General features: G+C 37.9%; 1 protein-coding gene across 2 annotated transcripts; it reads right to left on the bottom strand.

Moving 5' to 3' along the window:
• Positions 1 to 6: 6 nt before the first annotated feature.
• On the bottom strand, positions 7 to 22215 carry snx2 (sorting nexin 2). 2 transcript variants are annotated; one of them, XM_028034196.1, is made up of 16 exons: positions 22014 to 22215; positions 17503 to 17602; positions 16142 to 16302; positions 15942 to 16008; positions 14764 to 14807; positions 14302 to 14443; positions 13968 to 14046; positions 12267 to 12342; positions 9409 to 9522; positions 8930 to 9023; positions 8058 to 8263; positions 7080 to 7223; positions 4437 to 4448; positions 2844 to 2924; positions 2691 to 2762; positions 7 to 2391 (listed from the first exon to the last, which is right to left on the bottom strand). In XM_028034196.1, exons 1-16 carry the CDS (start codon positions 22113 to 22115, stop codon positions 2341 to 2343), a joined length of 1545 nt encoding a protein of 514 aa, XP_027889997.1. In that variant the 5' UTR covers positions 22116 to 22215; the 3' UTR covers positions 7 to 2340. The 2 variants fall into 2 exon arrangements, with proteins under 2 accessions (XP_027889997.1, XP_027889998.1); XM_028034197.1 differs by lacking the exon at positions 4437 to 4448 and having other exon boundaries at positions 22014 to 22213.
• Between the last annotated feature and the right edge of the window lie 1096 nt (positions 22216 to 23311).

Below are 23311 nucleotides of genomic sequence, written 5' to 3'. Positions count from 1 at the left end.
GTAAAATAAAGGATGAGATACATTCTTTATTGTAATTAAAGTCTTCAATCATCAGCTCAGCTGCACTGCAGGAATGTCACATCAAAAGATTTCCAAACAATCAAGAATTTCTTCGTCTTTGAAAATACAAAAGAAAATCAGCAAAAACCTTCCCAACCATTGCACATCAATGGTTAACAAGAATGTAAAAGATTTTTAAAAAATCATACAAACCAATAAATGTTGAGATTTCAGATGAGCAGAGCTGGAAATATGCAGAAGATTAAATTACTCAAAATCAAAGCTGCTTCCATTTCTTCGGTTTCAAACCATTTAGAGATGAAAACACTTTCAGGTCAAACTGATTCTGGACGTTTTTCTGCAACGTGATTTAAAATCAATCAAAAACATCAAAACAAACTGCAGGGTTTGCTACAAAACATGTAAAACTGCAGCTTTCACAAAGATTCACAGACGGATAAAAAAAAAACTCAACGTCTTCAGTTTTTTCAGGGACGGACAAACAGTCAGCTGATAAATTCACACTTTCAGGAAAATAACAGCTCACAGCATCACCTTCACTTTCCCGGTTTATTCATATAAAGAACATAAACTGGTTCTGTTCAGTCTGCAAATAAATTTAAAGATTATACTAAAAAAAACAGCATTGATTGAACAGAAATCTGTTTTTTATGAAAATCCAACCAGTTTCTGTTCTTATATTTATGTCTGAACAAATTTTTAGAAATAAAAGATGCTTGTTTATAACCCAAAGTGCCATTTTGGACACTTCAAAAGCCACATTTTGTAAATTTATCAGATGTTTCAGTCTTTTCTAAACTGAACCTTTTTATTAAATCTGCAGTGAACAGAACCAGAGGGAGAGACTCTTCCAGTTTGGGCTCAAACAAAAACGTTGCCTTCACTTTCGATCATACAGCAACAGAAACAAGGCTCTTATTATGAAAGGTTTAACAGGAAGTAATAGCAAAGAGGAATAACTTTATGATGAGATCAGTGATTGAAGAAGCTGTAATTGTTCCTCTGCTGATGGCGAAGGATTGTTTTTGGAAAAATGTTTAAAAAGCGTCATGCTCAATGCAGTGAATAAAGGTGGAAAATGGTTCTGGTTCTAAATGATATTCTGGATCTTTCTGAGTAACTTTGCTCACTAAAACAACAGAAAAAGTAAAAAAATATAAACAACCAATCAGAGAGCACTTCAACTCAGTTGCCAGGCAGGGAATGTTGCATTGAAGCTCCAGGATTGTGCAGCTCTCTGGAAAATCCTGAAACAAACTTCTGATCTCAGCAAGGCTCATGGGTAATGGAGTATTTTGCATTAAGTACGGAAGCTCCTTGTTGACAAAAAAGCAGAAAAATGTTATTAATTTTGAGCGTATTTTAAACTGAAATACTGAATGTTTAACCTTCTAATGTTTGCAGTGTTTTGAAGTTCCAGTATGAATCACAGCGCCATCTAGTGGCACAAACACCGAACAACATTTAGCTGTTGGACTGCTGTCAAACCTTTTCAACATATTAGCATCTCAAGACATTTTTATTTGTAACCATGTTTGGATGATTTTGACATCAGCTTGATAATTAATAATCTGAAACCAGGAAGCATGATTGAAATTTTAATTAAGAATTTTATAAATTGACTGAAATTTTCTATTTTCTACATTTGTTAATTAGTTTAGTCATGTATTCAACTTTTCTTACTGTTTGGGCTGATTTTTTAATTGACAGAGCCAGAAAATAACTGAAAGTTAAAAACTAAATTAAAGCTTTGTTGTTTTTTGTATTTCTGCAAAATAAGTAAAAGATTTTAGTTTTTGTGCTGAAAAAGCAACAGAGTTTATTTTCTGTTTTCATTTCAACTTTCAAACTTTTTCTACATTTTTAGACAACAATGGGCTTCCATAAATCCAAAAACTAATTTCTTTACCTAACACTTTTCTTTCGTTGGGCAATTTTAAATGATCCTTTAATAGAAATGTCCCGATAAAGCGCCCCCTTGTGTCAGATGTTGGAATAAATCAATGAAAGCTTTGGATGTTTCAGATTAAAGCTGTCGTTCTTCTGTGTTGTAAACTCGTGCTGCGTTCACTGTCTGACAGAAATTACTGTTTATTTCAGGCTTTATAAGAATTTGGTTGTTTCCTGAATCATAATTCGGGACGTAAAATCAATCAGTTCAGTTCAAAAACAAAAACCACAAACTGTGAGCTTTGCTTTTTTAATTGCAAAAAGACACTTTGATTATCTGACTCGCTCCTCATCTTGGCTTCCACGTCAAACAGGAGGAGAGGTGCATGATGGGTAGTGTAGTCTGTCCCTCTGCTGCGTGACGGGGCTCTATGAGATGGCCTTGGCTTCAGGGAGGAAGGCTTCCCAGTATTTAATGAGCTGCAGGTCAGGAAACAGACGATTCTGTTGCTTTTTGCCATAAATTGATTCTCATTAAAGTTGCAGCAACAATTTAAAAAATTTGACACAAAAGAAAAATGTACAACTTCAAATTAATTTCCTGTTTTGTTTCAATTTTTTATTTTGTTTTTTTATAAAAAAAATTATGAATAATAAAAATTTGCTAATTCAAACATTTTCCACAAAAATATGTTTCAAACAAAAACAAGTCATTTTTTAGTCACTTTAACTCTCGAACAATGAAATGTGTAACTCAGGTTTAATATAAAATGTTTTACCTGCTGCTGTGTTTGAACCAGCGACTCCAGGTATTTAACAATGATCATTTTGAAGTCCTTTACTCTCTCTTTCTGCAGGAAAAACATGGATGAATTTAAACTAACAGAGCAGAAAGCGTTGGATTTAAAAATGAAGCCGGGTCCGACTCGTACCTCGAACCTGCTGACTTCTTTGCGGATGGTTTTGGAGATTTGCTCGAAGTCTCTCTCGCCCTGCTGGACTTTTCCCTCCAACTGAAACACAGACAGCAGAAAATATTCAGAGTTTCTGTCTTTACTCGTTTTAACACACTGCCTGGTACAAATGTGTCATTTTATTTTTTGTTGCACCAGCATTATGGCAGAGGTTAGGGCTACGCTAAGGACTTTTTAAAATTTTGAGTATAAAACTGTAAAATTATGAGAAAAAGTCATTTTAATTAGAACTATTTAATTAGTTGGAGCTATAAATGATCAGCTCACCAAGTCTGTGGTTCTTTTTTGAAACAGACTCAGTCGTTTGCACAATCTTTACAAAGTCCTGCTACCAATAATTATTTGATGATGTATTTAAAAATAAATCATTTTCTTTTTAGTAACATAAATAATGTATAACTTCACAAGACGCTCTACATTCCCTTAATTTGAAAAAGATTGGATTCAGGAGTTGTCATAAAATTACAACTTTGTTCCAGTAATATTATGAATTTATTCTCATTAAAACGACTTTATTCTTGTATTATTACGAGCGTGCTCTGTGGCATTTTTCTGGTAACTTTGCTTTTTTTTCTTAAGACTCCATCATAGCAGCATAAACTCAGTGAGAAATTTAGAAAAAAAACTAAATTTTAGTATTTTATTTCCCAGGTGAAAAATATTCCACATTATAAAATTACTTTAATAACTCATCACTTCTGTCCAACCAGCTTATAAAACGCTTCAGTAACATCAATTTAAAAAGTGTTGTTGGTACCAATCATTTTTTAAAGTGTGATTTTGTGATCAGTGGAGTTTAAAAGCTGAGTTGTGACAACAAGTTGGAGGTTTTCATTCTGTTCAAAACTACAACCTACCATAATCTCTGGAAATTAATACAATAACTGCCACATAGAAATCTGGCAACAATATTAAGAGTTTATAAAACAATCATATGAAAAAAGGTCTATGAAACTGTTATATGCTGCAGGTAACATATTTACTGCTCTTAACCTCTTGACATAACCTCACTGTAAATAAATCTGGACTGTCCCTTTAAGTTTTTATGAAATTTAGTTTTAAGTTCAGCTTCATTAATAGATACATTTAAAAACTTCAGTGTAATTTCTTGATTCTGATTAAGTCACTTTTTGGACTGAATAAAATCATTTAGGTTCTGCTCCTGGGGGCGTGTACCAACATTTCATCCAATGACAAAGTAAGACGGGTGGGCGGGGTTTGATCAGGCCACGAGTTCAACCAATCAGAGCAGACTAGGATTTAAACCAGCAACCTACTTAAACAGGAAGTATTTTCCTTATTAAATCAACGTTTCAGAGGAACTTTGAGGTTTTAAAAGTCAAATTTAAGGTCAGAAAACTTTTTCATCTCTACTCAGGCTAATTTATGTGGCAGAGGATGGATGGATGTGAAAACACAACTGTAAGCAAAACCAAAAATATGTAGAACTAAATGTGCTAGAGGTGAAATAAATGAGGCAAATGAAGGCGTGAAGCAGGCAGCAGGCAGGCAGCACACGGACAGACAGAAACAGGCGGGGGCGGGGCCTACCTCCTCAATCTCCTGGTGGTGGGAAGGCATGGCAAGGAAAATGCAACAAAATTTAAGAGGCTGGAGAAAATAAACTCAGAGCTTCCAGAGCCAAAGAGGAAGATCCAGAAAGATGAGCAAACAGCGAGGAAGAACAAAACCACTGAGGGAAAATTTGCACACTTACAGAAAAAATGTTGCTAAATTTCAGCCCTTTAGTGGAATTCATGAAAAACTTAAAACTTTAGGAGAAATTCAGAAAATGTCTGGAGCAGAAGAAGTTAATATTCTGAAAATATTCCTTAGTTTTTGCTCCAAAGAATCTAAAACTTTTCTTTCTGTTTATTAAAACTGAGAGCAGACATTTACAACGAGTTACGGCCACTGAAGATAGAAAAAAGGAGCAAATTTCTGCCAAAAAGTCTCAGAAATTTTCTAGAAAAAAAACCTGAAAATGTCTGAGTTTGAGTTTTTAAATACTTCAGAGATTTAGTTTAAGGTTAAAATGTATTTATTGGCCAGTTTTAGAAGCATCAGCGATTTTAAACAGATTTTAGAGCAGCAGCTTCCCAGCTGACTGCAGTTTGAGTTTGGTGCCCACAGGGGGCAGTGTGGGCTAATGCTATGGTTTACAGCGGAGGAGCCTTCCTCACAAAGAAGCTTGATGATTAGAAATATAACTGAACTCAAAATTAAATTATTATTTCTTTTTAATTCAACCAAGAAAGGAAAATTATTTTGACAGAATTATTATTACTTTTCTATATTTTTCTGAATTAATGATTGAATTTTTTAAAATCAAAATATGCAACTTTTTAATTTAAGTTTTTGACTCAGAGATTGTGTCGCAGCAGAAACTGTTTATTAATATTAGAGTTAATTTGCTGATTCTGCCTGGTGTTAAATTAAATTAAAAACTGCAGGTTTTAATTTGGTTTGTCGTGTTTCCTCCAGGTTCTGCTCCCAGGTTTCCCTCCAGCTCCGGTTCGGATCAGCTGCAGGTTTCCAGCAGCAGCGGCGAGGAAAACTCGTTTTCCCGTCAGAAAAAGCCGCTGTGTGTTTTCTGCTGTCAGAGCCGAAGTCCGACTGCTGACAGGAAACTCCAAATAAATGTGGGTTGTAACTCTACTGCGATCGCTGCGCCTGCAGCCTCTGACAGACAGCTCCCCCTCCCCCGGTGCTCCGACCCCCGACCTCGCTCGCCTCGCTGTGTCTGTGGGTTCTGACGGGTGAATTTGTGCAGTGACGGCTTCAACAGAAGCTCTAATAAAGTATTTTTTGACTCTCCTGTTTGTCGTTGTGAGTTGGGCTGAAGTCTGCAGACGGGAAGGAAAAGAAGTTTTCGGATGACTGAGCCGAGTTTCTGCCGGCTGCCGGACGGGATCCGCTTTGTTTCACTGGGAAAGGATTCAGCTGATCAGAGCAAAACGCTGCAGAGTCCGAGGAAACGATGATGACTGGTTCCATCGAAGCAGCTCATAAATTCAGTTTTTATTAAAATGTGCATCCATTTATTCTGCATCAGCTTTAATCAGAAGTTTCCTTTCTTCTCTCTTCAGATCAGATCAACATTTTGCCTCTTTTCAGAAAAATAAACACAGCTTAGCGCAAACAAAGACAAGCGGGGGCAGAAACTGCGCCAATGATAATTAGATGTAATGCTGCTTTTCACTGCCAGAGGGCGCTCCAGACTCTGCCACCTGGAGTTAAAGGTCCCTGATCAAGAGCTTCCTGTTGCAGCCTGAGGTTTGATTTCTGTGAGAAATTTACCTACATGAACAATTTTTATGTGGATGAAACATGAACAAGAAAAAATGACCCGGAAACGATCCAGCTATGATCCAGAGTGATCACTTGTAAAACTGTCGACACATTCTGCCGTTTTTCAGATGAAAGTCGATAAAATCAACGACGTGATTTGTTGATTAATTTGTTTTTAAAAGTCCAGTTAAGGTCAAAAGTATTCATACCCTGCCAGATTCAGGTTTCTTTTAACGGGGCCGACATGTTAATGTTTTGGATCGACTCAGACGATTCCCGATACGATTCTGAGAATCAGTGAAAATCTGGAGATCATCACCACAGGAAACATAGAAAAAGATCTAATGCTGTCAGATTAAGGTTAAAAATTATTCTCCACATTTTATGTCCTTTAATAAAATGTGAATAAAACTACAGATATATTTTTGTTTTTTTATGATTTGATAGATGTCTGTCTTATTTCCCATCAGAAATAAACTTATTGTTAAAATTAAAATAATTTAATATCTAAATCTGCTGGGGGTATGAATAGTTATGGGCTGTAAAAATCTGAAAAAGCACAAAATCTCAACTTCCTGTTAAAAATTACAATTTCTTCTGATCATAGAAAATCTTCCGAGTAATGTCAGGAGATGCTGAAACAAAGGTTGCCATGGTGATTACCAGTTTTTTTAGGAAGCCCACAGCATCACTCTTTCTCACTGAGCTGAAAATTCTGTGAAAAAATATCTGAAGAAAATCCAGGAAATGAAACTGTGATTGTATGAAAACCACAACAGGGATGAAAATGAGTTGAGGTGAATCTGTTTCTGATCCGTTTCAGGACGGTACCAGCAGAACCCGAACAGCTGGAACCACAGCTCTGTTCTGCCCGGCGACCCGGTCGGTTCTGGACTCTCTCACCTCTTTGATCTCGTCTTTGGCCTGCTGCAGTTTGTCCGGTTTGTTGGTGAACTGCAGTTTGGCTTCAGCTTCCCGTTTCTTCTGCAGCAGCATCTGGCTGTCCTGCCACTTCTGCCACGTCTTCATGCGGTGGTCAAACACTCCCTGGACACAAACACGCTCACTTTCAGAATAAAAGTCAGAAATTAAAACACTTTCCTCTCAGGTTTTATTAAGATTTTCATGTCATCAAACTGGATATTTGTGAGAAAATGTTTTTCCCCAAACGGTTTGGAAAACATTAATTCTGCTACACCATGCTAATTAGAAGAAGCTAATGCTAAAGAGCTAACACCCACCATGTGAAAATGACTAAATGTAAATTGGCGCTTTAGAATTCATCTGGAATAATTAATTTAGGGGAAGCTAATTGTGCTAAATGTTTTTAAAGTTAGCAAATGTGACGTAGCACTATTAGAGGATTAGCATGAGTTTTCTCACCGTTGGTTAAAAATGTATGATGATGATGATGATGATGTTCTTCATTGGTGTTGCAGTTCAGACAACATTCATACATTTCTGAGAACTTTTTCATAACACAGAAAAGCTCGTCTGTCCAAAGGGAAACTGCAGTGAACCTCTGTGGATTTTTCTCCAAATTATTAGCGGATCATTTATGTGGTACCAGATGTTTTTTGTACAGCATATCTAAATTATTCAAAAGAAAATGCAGCCATAAAAGCTGAAATATCTGGACACCGTGCTAATTGACTAGCTATCAGATGGCATTTGCAAAATGGCTACTCTAGAAGCGCCATTCATTGTCCTTGGCTCTGATTGGCTGAACCACAAGAATGGAGATCAGGAAGATCATAGATATTAGTTTTTGCGGTAGAACCAAGACATCTGGTTCAGACGTCTGATGTGAAAACATAAAGAATCAAAGTAAATATTTAGATTTTCCTGCAGGTTGTTTCCACGCTGTCTCTGCTGTCGTACCTTGACGGCGCCGATCAGCCGGACGTAGTCGCCCAGTAACTCAGAGAACAGGTACAGGTCGGCGTTGGCCTGGTCCTGGTGCAGCTGGTCGATCTTCTCCTCCACCTCGGCCAGCTGGGACAGAGCTCTGGACAGCGCCGTGTGGTCCTCGCTGTTCCCCAACATGGCCGCCGACTTGGCGAACTGCGCCGTGTTTACAGACAGCTCTGGAGGCGAGGAAGATGAAGAACTTAAAGGTCTGATCCGTACGTCAGGATGATTTATCGTTCTTCTGAGCTGTCGGATCAAAGAGTTCTCAGACTAAAAGTAGCTCCTAATGACGTCACTTTAGGAAAATTCTTAGAATTTCTTGATTTCTTTAAGATAAAGTTTATTATTAAACCACCTTCAGCCTTAAGAAATCACCTAACATTACTAAATGTTAGGAGAAGTGAGGAGGATCTTCAGTTGAACATAAATTTTACGGCTGGAAGGTTGTGGAAACACCAACAGAAAGGAAAAACACTCTCCATAAAATGGCTAGAGCTCTGCCAACAGCAGGTTCTGCATATCAATTAATTCAATTTTACAGTTTCATCATCATCATGACTCACTTTTCTTAATCCAGTATAAATTCCATGATTCGTTTAATTTCCATCAGCTGATTACTGGGGGCATATTTGGGTTTTTCTGAGTCTTTTTCAACCAATTACAGCTAAAACTAGATATTATTGATTTATTTCATAAAGACTCAAGAAAGCTACCAGATCATATTCTATTTTTAAGACAAGCATTATCAAAATCACACAAATCTCTCAAGTAATATTGACATTTTTAAATGTATAAAAGCCAAACTAGTTCATATGCTTTTATTTTGGCAACAGGAAGTGTACCTTTCCTGTGACAGACCAGCGACTCCACGCTGGCGTGAAGTTTCTTGAGCTGCAGGTCCAGATTCTCAAAGTGTTGCTGCTTTTCCTCGAACCACTGATGGAAAAACACAAACAGAATCTGATGAACGGCTGAAACTTTCTCCCAGTTTTTAAAACTAAATCCTTCATTCATCCCGTTTTCGCCCACTGCTCTTCTTTAATATTTCATCTGTATCGTTTATCCTCGATTCTTCCATCTATTTTAGTTTTTTGCTGCCTCCTCTGTACCTCTTCCTTTCTTCATTTGTCACAACTTTTTTCTTTTCCTATCTTATTCCTTCCTGTTTCCAGCAGCTTTCTCTCCTCTCTCTTTAACTTCTTTGTCGTTTCCATCTCTCCATCCATCCTTTAACTTTCTTATTTACTCTCTACTCTGCATCCAGGCTCCTTTTCCTTCCTTTTCCCTCTCTCTGTTCATCCCTCTGTTTTCTTCCACTCACGGCGTCCGACTCGTTCATCTTGATGGTCATCTTGTTGACGGCGTCGGCGGCCTTGTTGACCATCCGGAGGATCCCGGCGCTGCTCAGAGCCTGGGTGTTGACGGCGCGCGGCAGCTGCAACACAAACTTAAACTTAATCCGTTTTCTGGTTATTTTTCTGCGGCTCTTATTTTTTATTTAATTTATCATTCTCATTTCTGTCTCTGCTGGAACGCTGCTGATGTTTTCTTGCTCCTAAATCAGCCACTTTATGTGCGGAGCAACTGTAGCAGAAGCAGAACCAATCGGATCAGGTGGGAAACAGGCTCATTTTTCTTCATTTTGGGAAAGTTTTACCTTTTCCCCTTCCGGCTGCTCAGATCTCATTTAGCCGGCGCGGCGGCGCTGAGGGGACGGCTGAGTCCCCGGGGCCCTCGGTGAGGGAGGGACGGGGGGAAAGCAGCTCTAAATTGCGTCTCGTCCGCTCGTGTTTCATTAACCGGACCGGACGGAACGCCGCGCTCAGCTTCCCGGCGATTCGTCTGATAGATCTGTGACACGCAGCCATTTATCGGAGCCAGAACAATCCCGGCCGCAGTTAGGCGTCGGGTCGACAGGAACCAGGGCGGATCGGTCGGAGGCGACAGGACGACACGCTGCAGGCGATTAAGTGTGAGTGGAAATAAATGGAAGAAACAGGAAACGTCGGCGGCTCTTAAAGCCTGCGCTAGTTTTCAGAGGATCTCTGGTTTGACCTTGTTGGGAAAAAACGAAACAAAGACATCCGAGTTTCCAGCCTTTTTTCGGAGAGAAGTGTTATTTATCTGTGTGACCGGATGTTTCTGAAAGTTAAACTCAACAAACACTGGAGTCAAATTTTACTGGATTAAGTGAAGCTGTTTATATTTGCTGAAGATAAAAAGTATTACAAATGATTTTCCAGGAAGAAACAAAATAAATGACAGAATAAATTCATTTACTGGTGGCCTTGGCGACTTTTCCAACAGCAGCTGGAGGTTTTAGTACTTTTCAAACTCAACGTTTTAGGTATAAAATAAAACCAACCTAAGGGACGTTTCGTTCTGCTCAGGCTTCAAGCAGCAACTTAAAGTCATTTAATAATTCTCCTACCCAGAACTCCAGTGCAGGGAAATTTAGTTGTATGACTCAAATATTATCTGCCAGGTCTGAGTCGGGTTGAAAATGGATTATAATCGATCATCTGTCACAGTGGTTCAAATTTGGATTAGAAACATCAGAGAGAAAATAGGACATTTCAAGATTGAACAACTAAAATGCAAAATGTGTGTGTATTAATTGGGCAAGTAATCTCTAATAAAATCAACTTTTTTTGCAGATAAACAGTGTAAATATGTTGAGGGTGCCATCTTTATGTTTCTGAGAATTATTTTTAAGTTTTCATGTAAATTTTCCTAATTCTGCTTCTATTAGCCTAAAACATTTTCAGTGTTGCTCTCTATGTGTTGAATACTGCAGGTGAATTTTCCTATTGGTTCTAGCAGTACACCGTAGTTAACGTCCACTTCATACATCCATAAAAGTCTCCTATAAGAAACAACTAAGTAGATTTTTTGCTAGTCGCTTTAAAAAAAAAAAAAAAAAAAGTAGCTAGCAAGTCTGAAAAGTTGCTAAAAATAGCGACAAAATCATTAAACTGGCAGCGATGCTTCTCTTGTCCTGCTCACAGCCCGGTAAGCCCCTCTGCTCATCCCACACATGGCCACGCCTCCGGTGTCTCTTGGCTCCGCCCACTTTGGCTTTTTCTAAATTCGTCAGGGAGCGGGGCTACGCTATCACAGGGCGCTAGTTACATACAGTATGTAACTGTAACTGCTAGTTACAGCTACATACTGTAAATTGGAAAAAAAAAAAGCATTTTTATGTTTTTAGTTCTTAGAATAGAGTTGTTTTGGTCTTGTTTTGGCTACAGTAACTGTAACTGTTACATTTACAGTATGTAACTGTAACTGTAACATACTTTAAATGTAAGAAAAGTGAACTGATAAGCAAAAGATGTTCACCAGAAATCTGCAACCTGCAGATCTGAATCTTCCACGATGGCTCTAAAAACGTCTGGCTAAACATTACAAAAAACAATAAAAATCTTTTTAAACACAATAACAAACAGGTCTTAGAAGTTTTTTCATAAAACTGGACAGAATGATATTAAAAGTACCAGGAATATATTTTACATTATTTCCTTGATTTTTTTTTTTCAGAATTAACACCCCATAGAAAAATATGTATCCATCCTCTTTTTGCTAAAGTTTTATGATTTCCTTCATTTTAAAACCTAAAAACATAAATAAAATGGTGGTTTCTTTTAACATTACAACAATCACTGAGTAATCTACAGATTGGGAGAAAGAACTGGCCAATTAATGTTATTTTTATTGGACAACCAGATTCGACGCCATTTGTGATGGATTGTTTTAAAAGTTCCTGAAATGATAAACCAAACAACCTGAACCCTCCTGGAATCGTTGAGGGATTTTTATCACCCATCTTTTGTTTGGAATTGGCAGTTATTCAGCTTCCTGGGGACAGTTTTCCCTCTTTAGGAGGACAGGAGTACAGATGAGGACGTTTTATTACCAAGTAAAGACGGTTTTGGGTAAAATCAAACAAAATGTGTGTTTTTCAATTTAGAGTTAAAGCAACAAACTTCCAATTTGGAGCTCAGACACCAGCAGTTTGCAGGTGTTGATTTTCTGCAGTGAAGCACAACCAGCAGCAGTTTCTAAGTATTGATGCTGCTCTTTGTCTTTTTTATTAAAAGGGGCTCCAGATGAGGCAGAAATGTGGAGAAGTGGCGATAATGAGCGGGCTGCAGCTCCTGGTTAAAGCGTCTGATTTACCTCGGTGCTCTCCAGGAACTGCAGGACGTCAGGATCCTTCAGCAGGATGGGATGTTTGACCGTTCTCATCAGATACCTGAAGCAGGGAGGAAATACCGATCAGAAGAGGAAGAGCAGCGTTTCTTCGACTACATCTGGGTTGTTAATGCAGGGCAGCTTCCTGCTTGACATGCTCCACTGCTGCCAAACATCTAACTTTACTTTTTAGTAAAGTGTGAAAATCTATGTGAAGCTGGGAAGCCAATAATGAGAAGCAAACGAGGTCACTAAATCATAAATATTCACAGTTTATGACAAAAAAGAAAAATGTGTTTCCTAAATTCCTGAGTGAGGATTTTTGTCCTCATTAAGCGTTTCTGAGTGTTTGTCCATCAGCATGTAGTTCTGTCACTCTGAGCTCCGTCAGCTGTCTCCGGCTGACCTTCCTGCCAGTCAAACGGCATCAATAAAGGGCAGCAGAATGTCAACCCGCCTCCTCACCCTCCAACCTCTTCAGTATTCTACATACAAACACAGGATGTGTGTTGTGATAATGATGTATCTAATATTTGTAGTTTAACCTTTCAGCCTTTACTGTTCTGATCTCATTGAACTTTAATACGCAGACACACAATGGGAGCAGAGGCAGCATTTTTCACCTTTTTAGACAGTATAGGTTAAAACTCAGTTTTTTATTTACATGGAAGGTATTTATGTTCTCTGTTTAAGTTATAAATAAAATGTTTTAATTCAGAATATCAGCTATGTCTGATTTCAAGGCTAACAAAATTAAAGTTAGTGATTGGCTGCTCATCCCTTCTAGATTTGTTAAAATTGCTCATTTTGTTAGCAGTTAACTATTGCTGACAAAATTAATATAGTCCATAATAATGTCGTTTAGCACCTAAACAACTACTAATAAATTAATAATGATTAGGTGATCGCCTGCTAATTTTATCAGAAGTATGAGTGGTTAGGAAGTAGCAGCATCACAATTAGCTGCAGTTAGCTGCTTAGCACTGCTTGCAATGCTAGGGTAATTAACGCAATTAGCAGCTAACAAAACACTGCTAACATAAATAGCGGTCAGGTGTGAACCTACTGATTTTGTCTAAAGTGCTCATTTTAAATCAAAGGAACATTGGCTGTTTCTGAAGGACCAGCGTCCGCAACTAGCATCTGTTAGCAAATTACCAGTAGTACAGTAATCAGTATTATTTATAATAGTAGTGATTAGCACCTGAGTAACAACTGCTAACAAAATTAAAAGTAGTTCGATGATCATCTGATAAATTTTCTAGTACTTATGGTTGGGACGTAGCAGCGCTCAGCAAAATTATCTCTATTTAGCTCCTTAGAACTGCTGGTCTAATTAATGCTAGTAGCAGTTAGCAGTTAAAAAACAATGCTAAAATTAACAGAACAAATTTTTCATAGTGCATCTCTACTCTTTAAACCGTATTTCTTTGCACTACATATTCCAAAGCCAGCATTGTGCAGCTTTATTAAATAAAACTGAGTAAATATCAGGATTATGATTCCAAGCAAGAGTTGAACACCTGATGAAAATATGTTTAGTTTTTGAAGCTTCTTTTATTACTTTATAATCAAATTATTAAAATAAATGTAGCAGCAAATATTACTTCAAAAATGAGTAACACTAATTTAAGACAAAAACAGTTTTATAATTAACTACATTTTGTTTCTTTCTCTTCTTCGTACCTCTCTAGTGCAGACCTCCGTTTCTCCACAAACTCATTGGATGACTGATCCTCCTTCCCAACCTTCACTTTGGTCATCCCTGCAGAAAAGAACAAATATTTAAGATATTTTAAAATATTTATTTAAGAGAACACTTTAAAAACTTTGTTTGAATTCCTCTTCCTGACATTCTGACTATCTAATAATTTGCTTGGAGATAAATCACTGAGAACTGCTTGTAAGGAATCAAAAATTCTCCATGAGTTTTCTTCAGCTTCAGCAGAAGATGATGATGCAAACCTGATAATCTCGGTCACTGAAGGCCCAGGACTGTCCTGGTTCTAGTTCAACTTACCCACAATGCTTTTCTCTGGTGCAGGGGGAACGATGTACCCTATGTGCAGGTACTTGGAGGCCAGTTTACTGTGCAGACCCAGAAAATCACTGAAACGCCTTTTAACTGCGAAGTCTCTCTGCTTAAACAGAGACATGGAGGTCTGGGAGCGACACACAGAGAGAAAGACTTAAAAGCTTTTAAAATAATTTAAGTTGGTTCTGTGAAGGAACCAGCCAGAGAACATCATGGAGGTCTGGAAACTGTACACTAAGCTAAGCAGTGAAGATTTGCACAGAGAAGGAATGAAGATGCATCTCTTATATCAATGCTTTCCTAAAATAAACTGTTGTCTAACAGAGCGATGCAGGGCTAAAAATAAAACATTAGTAGGTAAAAATATGTCATCAAGGAGTATTTTTCTGCACCGAGGTTCTGCTTTGACCTGGACGGGAGATAAAAACTCAGTTTGATGAAACTCACCTTCGTTGTCACCTTGTAGGCCATGTATGCGTTCATACCGTCACCTGAAACACAGATACCAGTTTGAACTGCTCTGCTTGTTTCATGGCATGATGTTTTAAAACAGAAACTCTGATAAATAGAATAACTGGTGCTTGAAGGGAGAATACAGTTCAGTTAACTGGTTAAACTGGTTATTAACCGTTTTATTTACTGCTGCTGATTTAATGTTTAACACAGGAACTGAGGACCAAGTTGAGTATTAGTGAACATATAAAACAAGGTTCCTGCAGGTTCTACCAACTCTAATTTAACACATTTTAAGGCTTTTATGAATGACATTTAACACGTGTTTCATGACAGAAATGTACTGAGTCTAGCATGGATTTGAACTAACACATAACACACAAGCTAGCAAGCAAGGGTATATTAGCAACTAGTTACTAGTCACAAAACACTATGTCTGTTCGTGACTCAACATTTGGCAAGACTAAAAAATTCCCACAATTAAAAATATGAAATAAAATACATGATTATATGAGATTAAATAGTCATGTTACAACAAAATCCAAGAAATTTGATTAATATATTTAAGGCAACCTTACTTTTTCATGAGTAAGAAATTTTAAGGCATTAATTTTAGACACATCAATTTAAGACTTTGTAAGGATGTGTGGACACACTGTAAAGAATTTGTTGTCAGTTCAGAACAAACATGTCTTCAGTTCCAAACAATGAAGTTATTCTGTTGGAAATATACTGTAGCTGCAGTGACAAGTAGAACCTCCGGGGGGCTCTACTGCACCAATTAGACCAGGGGTGTCCAAAGTCGGTCCTGGAGGGCCGCCATCCTGTGTGTTTTAGTTCTCTCCCTGGTTTAACGCACCTGGATCCAATGATGGCTCATTAGAGGCCTTAGGAGAACATTGACAAGCTGAGAAGGTTGTTACTACAACCAGGGAGAGAACAAAAACATGCAGGATGCCGGCCCTTGAGGACCGACTTTGGACACGCCTGAATTAGACCAATAACCTCAGAAACTTAAGTAAATTTCATGAAGCAAATTCAGCTTAGTCCTCTATTGGGGAAAAATATCATCTCACTCTTGTTCTGCCCAACTTTTTGTTTCATCTCTTTGAATGTTGGGACATGCTGAGTTATTTCAGGGCTACAGGGACACTTTATCAGCGAGAACCCACCAATTTTCTCAGGATCTGACACTGATATGTGGATGTCGAATGAATCTCCACTTTCTTCCTCTTCAATCTACAGGAAACAGAAATAAAGTACCTTCGCTTTTTTATAGGACACATAATTTTTTAAGCGTTTCATATTTAAAGCAAAACTGTGTGTGTGCGCGTAGGGGTGGGTGTGTGCATGTGTGTGTGCGAGAGATTACCTCGTCAAAGGAGGAGTGTGTGAACATGTCGTCATGTGTGTGGCCAATGCGAGGAGTTATCACAGAGGTGGGGGGCGTGATGGGAGTGATGGCGGGCGACGGGCCGTCAGACAGCAAGACGTCTCTCTCTGGACTGTCCAACGACACTTCCTCTGTAGCCTCTATACACACACACACACACACACACACACACACACACACACACACACACACACACACACACACACACACACACACACGCCATCATTTCTCAGTGGAACTCCTGGGTATCAACTGCTTTATGGGCTCAAAAATGTCCTCCATGTTTTTTTTTCTTCTTTTATTTTAAACAGATATTCATGTTGCTATTTCGCACAGATTAAAATATCACCAAAGGCCCATCAGGGACTCTTGAATGAAAAGTCTGAGAGAACAATCTGAAACAAACATCTCATTAACAGACAATACAAGAAAAATGCTGAAGTTAGCACATCCTAAACATAAAATACCCTTCAAAACCAATTTTAACAAACACAAATTTCCCAAAGTTGTAGTTTAGGTTTAAAGCTGTATCAGCAAAATCAGCAACATATTGGCAAAAGGGTATAAAAGCAGATTATTTGAAACATGTGATTAAAAAACAATTAATGAATTAAGAAGCAGCCGATATGAAATTCCTTAAACAAAAATGTGATTTAAAAGAATAAGTTTATGAGTTGGAACCTTGCTAAAAAGATTTTCCAGATAATCTTCACCATGAAATTCTTGTCTTGAGTAGTTAAAGCAGAATAGTGACGTAAAATACTGTTAAAAGTAAATACTTCCCTTTTAATAAATAAACATGGAAATCTGGAATATCCGATATGGCCCCTCAATTTGATTACTTGATCATTTCCATATTTAAAGGAAAAACAGGAGCTGTCATTTACAACATGGCTCATTTCATATCCCCAAAACTGTGCAGTTTTTATTATCCGAGTAAGACATAAGATGAGATGAAATTCAGACGGTATCATAACCTTGAACAAACACACCATTACAATAACAATGTGTTAAAATATTATATTAACAAAAAACATCAAAATATATGTAGTAATGTATAATGTAAGTTCTGAATACAGAAACTACATATAATTTTACTTAAGAATAATTTATTCTTCAATGTTGATGACAAAGTGAAAAAACCTCAAAATGTTCAATCTTTTCTTCAGCTGCCTTGAGGGGGCGCCACAGCAGATCTTTTCGCTCCATTTCCCTCTGAGCACTTCTTCTGCTGTCTCTTGGTCAATAAACATCACTGGAAACACTTCAGACCCTTGAGTAAAGTATAAACTAAAGTAAAAATTACCTATTTGTTATTATTATCCTGTGTGTATTCATACCTGCGAACAGATCCTCGTTGTCATCATCAAAAAATGAGTCCTGCTTGGGTCCATTTGCGTTGGTGCTGATGTCCACAGCAGACAGACTGGCTGGTTGTGACTAAACACACAGAAACAGAGATTTAAAGCAACTTAAGAAAACAAATAAGCATGTTAGGTTCTTTACGTCAGAGACGAACAAATACAAACTGAAACCCAAACAAGCATCCAGGATCTCTGAAATAATCCAACATTCCATAAATTATATACTAGTTTGGGTTTGTTTTTTTAAACTCATCTGATGTGGATGAAAATAAAGGTAAAAATGTTCATGATGGGATTTTCAGAACAAGTAAAGTTAAATTCTTCATGAAAAGTATTACTAACTTTTACTTAGTAACCTTTTTATTTTGTGTTTTTATGATGTAAAGCACTTTGAACTGCCCTGTTGTATTGTACTGAAATGTATTGTACTAATAAACTTGATTGATCAATGAAAACAGGATTTGAGTGAAAACCTAAATAAATGTATCTCACAGTCAGTACGGGACATTTTTAATTTTCCTCTAACAGTTTTGTAATTTCTACTTGTAAATGCCGAACTTGCAGAATGCATGAATTAATTTGCTCCCTGTTTGTGTCCAACTTGACTTTAGATGTGTTGCTTTGCAGAAGCACCCACCACTGCTGCAACAAATTTTAGCTTAGTAGCATTTTTTAAGTAAGGCTAATCTAAAAAAATTATTTTATTTCCAATTTAATTTTGCTAGTTAAAATAAAAATATTCCCAGATTTACTTTATGCCATTAAAAGCTTATAAATGAAGTCAAACTGCAGCAGTTTTCAGTTCCAAACCACAGAGTGACGCAACTTTACTGCTGAACCAGTTTAAGACCAAAGGCCTCTTTTCGTCACACAGGCTGCGTCCTTCAGCCTGAACCCAGCAACGTTCCTGTGATGCAGCTGAAACTAAACTACAGGGTCGTTTTTCGTGCTGCTGCAGATGGCAGACGTGTTGCTGGGTGTGTCTGGCAGCAGGTGGAGGTTTCTCAGGTCAGCTGGATTAAAAACAACAAGCCTGTAGAGACAGAAACAGAACCGGGCTCACAGCTGGAGTCCAGGAAGAGCAAAAGAAGGACAAGACAGACAGATTATAGCTGACTGGACAAAAAAGAGGAGAGGATGAACGAGTGAGGAGGAAATGAGTGATAACGGTCGACTTCCTCCCTTCTTACTCAGCAATGCGTGAAGGAAACCAAGGAGGAAAACGTCACATTTAAAACCAGAATAAGGATGAATATGAGTGAAATCACCCAGAAACAAACCGATGAAGCAAAAAACACAAAAAGTCAGAATGAAAAGATAAATCAGAAAATAAAAATTTTATTATCATCTAAGACAGAATCTGCTGTAATCTGGGTCCTGAAGTTCAGAGATAGTGAGGTAATATCATTTATTATTATTTTTAATTCTTTGTTGTCTCTTTTCATCAACTTTTTGGTTTTTGCACAGCACTTTGGTGCAGAAACCTGTTTTTAAAATGCTATATAAATAAATTTCACATTGTACATTTTTAGTTGCAGTCCTAATTTTGACAATTATTTTAGTAACTGATTGTTCTAACGATTAATCAAGTAATCAAATAAAAATTATTTAAATGAACTAATCTTATTTTATACAATATCAAAAATGTAAAAATGCAAATAAACAATTCAAATCTTTTTTTTAAATAAGAATTTATTTTGCGTAAAATTCAATAACAAAGCAACTGAAGCATCTGCAGCAAAAGAAACACTAAATAAATATTTAAATGAACAATTTCTGCTTGATTTAACATTAATGCAGCGAAGGGTTGGCTGAAAAAAAATAACTTGCAAGTAACTTTCAGCAACATGTAGAAGCTTATTTTAACTCAATCATTCTTAAATATTGATTATTTCTCATTACACATCAGAGATGGGAAAAATTCCATGTTATAAATGTACGTATAATAATGCAAAACATTTTCTGTGCTTCATAGTTGCAGCAAAACCCAATAAGAACCCAGCTGAGAGTGGATCATCATGAACCAAAAACAAAATCAGATCCAGTTCTGCAAACTGACGCCTCAAAGGAGGAAACAGGTTAACCAGCACTGGACCTGACCCCCGGTCCATCTTAAAGGCAATAAAACATCCTTCATCCATTTAATGAGGCTTTGTGAAGCAGCGACACCATGAACACACACACACACACACACACACATCATTGAATAGCTGCTGTAATACTTGAGGAAGACAATCATCACCAGGAATGAAACCCAGAGTGCTGACAGGACAAAAGAGGCCAACCAGGCCTCTTTTAGTGTGTGTGTGCATGCATATGTGTGTGTGTGTGTGTGTGTGTGTGTGTGTGTGTGTGTGTGTGTGTGTGGGCGCAGGGGTGCATGCATGTGTGTGTGTGTGTGTGCGTGTGTGTGTGGGCGTGGGGGTGCATGCATAAAATCCTGCATGCTGTGTAGTTTGTTTCTGAACTGACTTTAGGTCCTGATAAACCCATTTCTGCTCCTGCTTTGTCACCGTTTGTGTTTCTGCAGCAATAAAGTTTTATTCCAGCCTCTGCAGGAGCAGTAAAGACTTCGAGCTGAAAGCTGAGCTGTGGTTCCTCTTCAGGACAGGAGAACATGAGAGAGAGCATCAGGCTGCGAACAACTGTGATGTTTTCATGCCAAACCGGACCAGAACCTCAGAGGACTGGTTCTGATATGTTGTTGAATCCTTTCCATGCATGATTAAAGCGGTTCTGAAGGATAAAATGGATCCAACCTCCCAGAAAGGCGACCCAGTCCAGCCTGCTATATGAACATCTGGGTCACTGCTCGGCCTGTCAGAATAACAAATGTTACTGGATGATAAAAAGCCCCAGTAATCGATGTGATAAACCAGAATATTGTCATTTTGAAACCTTTCTTGAGTCACCTACTGATAATGGGACAATAATGCAAGTTTCTCTCTCAAAGACCATTAAATTACAAAAAACAGGAACTGGAAGATATCTTCAAATATCCAAAATAAAACAAAACAACCCAAAACAAGTAACAAAAAATATATATAAACCACACTCAACCAAACCATGAATAAAATGGATTACAAAGTCTCTGTAAGCAGAATTACAGCTCATCAGAACAGAAATTATTGGGCTCATTTTAACCAGTAGAAACTAAAACATAACTGATCAAAATGCTTCAATATAACACTAATATAACTATATATATATATTTTTTTTTTTTTAAAGTTTACTTAATGGTAAAGCAGTGAAGAAACTCAGAAACGCTGATGAATCGATTGTTTTGGACCTAAACAGCAAAACTAAAAAAGTGGCAAACAAACAGTTAAAAAAATTATTTTAAAAAACAAAACTGTTTTAATTCAGAAACCAGACATAAAAAAGTCCAAACCGTTAGAAATAACACCAAACCTGGACCTCCAGCTGCTTTCTGCTCAGATCAGGTTCTGAAAGTCCAATTCAAGCATTTCTGAACCACCAGGAGAATCTATAAACGAAACGCGCTCTCCTAAATATTACAACAAGTTTTTGATTTCACTTCTTCATCCCATAAACCTGATGGGTCGTAAACCCTGCTGATGTTGGTTTCTTCACTCTGTGGCACATACTGACCTCACAAAGCAGCACAAAGCTGATCCAGTTTCTAAAAACATCAAATTCAGGCATTTTCAAGCATTTCTAAGCAACAAGAAGAATCCTCTTCCCGTGAGAAACGGATCATAGATCCTATCTGAGAGCAGCAGGAAGCTCCAACCTTCAGAGGTTGATGATCATTTTTCTAATTATTGTTTATAGTTTGATTAACATGTTCAGAACCCAAAACAAACCCAGATCAGCCACGTCATCAGTCAACGGTCCTTCAGATATAAAGATAACATGGGGAAGAAATCCTTCAAGGCAACTTTGTGACTTTTACTCAGAAAACAGCGAAGGTTTGGTTTATTTATGAGGTTACCCCAACCCAAACCCAAACCCTAACCCAAACCCGAACAAATATAATTCAGTTAAGCTTTAAGGTTTTATTTCCTTTTCTGACTGTAAAACACCCATAAACATGTTAAGCTCGTGTCTTTATTCTTTAATGTTATTTGTCTTTAATTATTGTTGAAAATAAAAAAACAGATGTAAGAACAGCAGAAAACAGCTGAAATGCAGCATTATAACTGTTTCTTTTTTCCTGGCCTCCCCTGAAAGCACCACCATGCTCACCTGTGTGACCGTCACCTGACCTGCGCGTTTATTTCTAACAGTTAGGGAACCTAATCGGCTCCTGTACGTGAAGGCCACTGTTTGGAGGTAAAATCCCGCTTCTCCTCCAAAACAACACTGAACCAGAACTCCCCGTCCGAACCGAACTCCATTCATCCGTGCTTGGATTTAAGCGGAGTTTTCCTCCGCTGTCAGCCGGAGCCATCACGCCCTGCCCGGCTGTCTGCCTCCCCTCGGCCTCCCCCGTCCATCACCCCGCCGCCTCCCTCCCGCCTCACCTCCGGGGTTTCGGCGCTCGGCTCCGGGAACAGGTCCTCTCCGTCCTCCACCTCATGGAAGTCGGTTCGGTCCGGTGGAGGGTCCCGGGCTGTGTCCGCCATGTTTCTGCTGCTAACGGAGGTCCAAACACCGAGGAGCTGACAGGAAGAGAGGAGGAGCAGGAGTCAGGAGGTTCTCCTGCTGCGTCATGTGACTGTCCTGCTGGGAACCAGAGAGGAGCGGGAAAACGAAGATGGCTCACTCTGATTAAAGTTTTATTTTTATTTCATTCTTAGCAAATGTACACAGAAGTACATCCCAGTACATAGAATAAAGAGTTTGTTACAACATCTAAATAAAGATAAATGAGAAGCAGATTAAGAGTTATTGTTTTTACAATTTTCTGATTATTTAAATCCAAAGTTTTAACAGAAGTAACATATGTTTTAAATTAGTTTCTTTTTAAATTATTACATCATATATTTCATCCAAAGAAAAGGGTTAACTGTTAATGAGCACTATTTACACCTATGATAATACGACGTTCTTTCCAGCTTTTTCTGTAAGGAAACTTTGCAAATGTGACCAAATTATTACAGAATGACAACATTGGATGTTCCCCAAATAAATGTTCAGTACTTTCTTCCTCACAGTGAGAAGAAGAGTGAAATCAGAATCAGCTTTCCTCACCACGTTGGTGAACACAAACAAGGAATATGACGTTCGTTCTGCTTTGTGCTCAGTGTAAAGATATTTAAAATATAAACATGTACAGATATAAAAAAATAACATTTTGTTCATCTTGTAAATATATGTATATATACTGTGCTTTGTTGAAAGAGTTTGTGTCCAGGATGTGTGGGTTCCCAGTCCATGTTAACGTTTAACCTCATCATTAATGTAACCCAAATGTTTCTGCAGAAGTTGTGGTTGGATGGTCAGATCATGAAGAAATGAATGGAGGAACCGACAGAAATGTCTGTATAAACAGGAAAAATTCACTGAGGAGGTCGGTGCCCTCCCTGATTCTCCATGTGGAATGAATCCGATTAGCTGCAAAAAGGAAAGTTTTCTGGAAGTTAACAATTTCTGGCTTTAAAAACTGTTTTATATTTAACCTCATCCCATAATTTTAGTTTTGTTTATTTGAAATTTAATAATTCCTTTAGCTAGAACGGATAACAAACCGACCCTATCCAAGATGTGTTAAAAATGTTCTCTTGTTATCAAATTTATTATGTGACAACTTTTTTATTACCTGTGAATTTATTAGATCAGGTGTGTCAAACTCCAGTCCTGGAGGGCCGCAGTCCTGCAA

This window comes from Xiphophorus couchianus, chromosome 12 (assembly GCF_001444195.1).
Source record: "Xiphophorus couchianus chromosome 12, X_couchianus-1.0, whole genome shotgun sequence".
NCBI lineage: Eukaryota > Metazoa > Chordata > Actinopteri > Cyprinodontiformes > Poeciliidae > Xiphophorus > Xiphophorus couchianus.
This window is presented reverse-complemented; position numbering and strand designations above follow the sequence as displayed.

What these genes read in the sequence shown, in the direction of transcription:
- snx2 (XM_028034196.1), bottom strand. Translation starts at nt 22,115, where the DNA reads ATGGCGGACACAGCCCGGGACCCTCCACCGGACCGAACCGACTTCCAT. An exon ending in AGATGAACGAGTCGGACGCC is followed by an intron (nt 9,024 to 9,408) that starts GTGAGTGGAAGA and finishes TTTTTCCATCAG; the next exon opens with TGGTTCGAGGAAAAGCAGCA. An exon ending in GGCTGATCGGCGCCGTCAAG is followed by an intron (nt 7,224 to 8,057) that starts GTACGACAGCAG and finishes GTTTGTGTCCAG; the next exon opens with GGAGTGTTTGACCACCGCAT.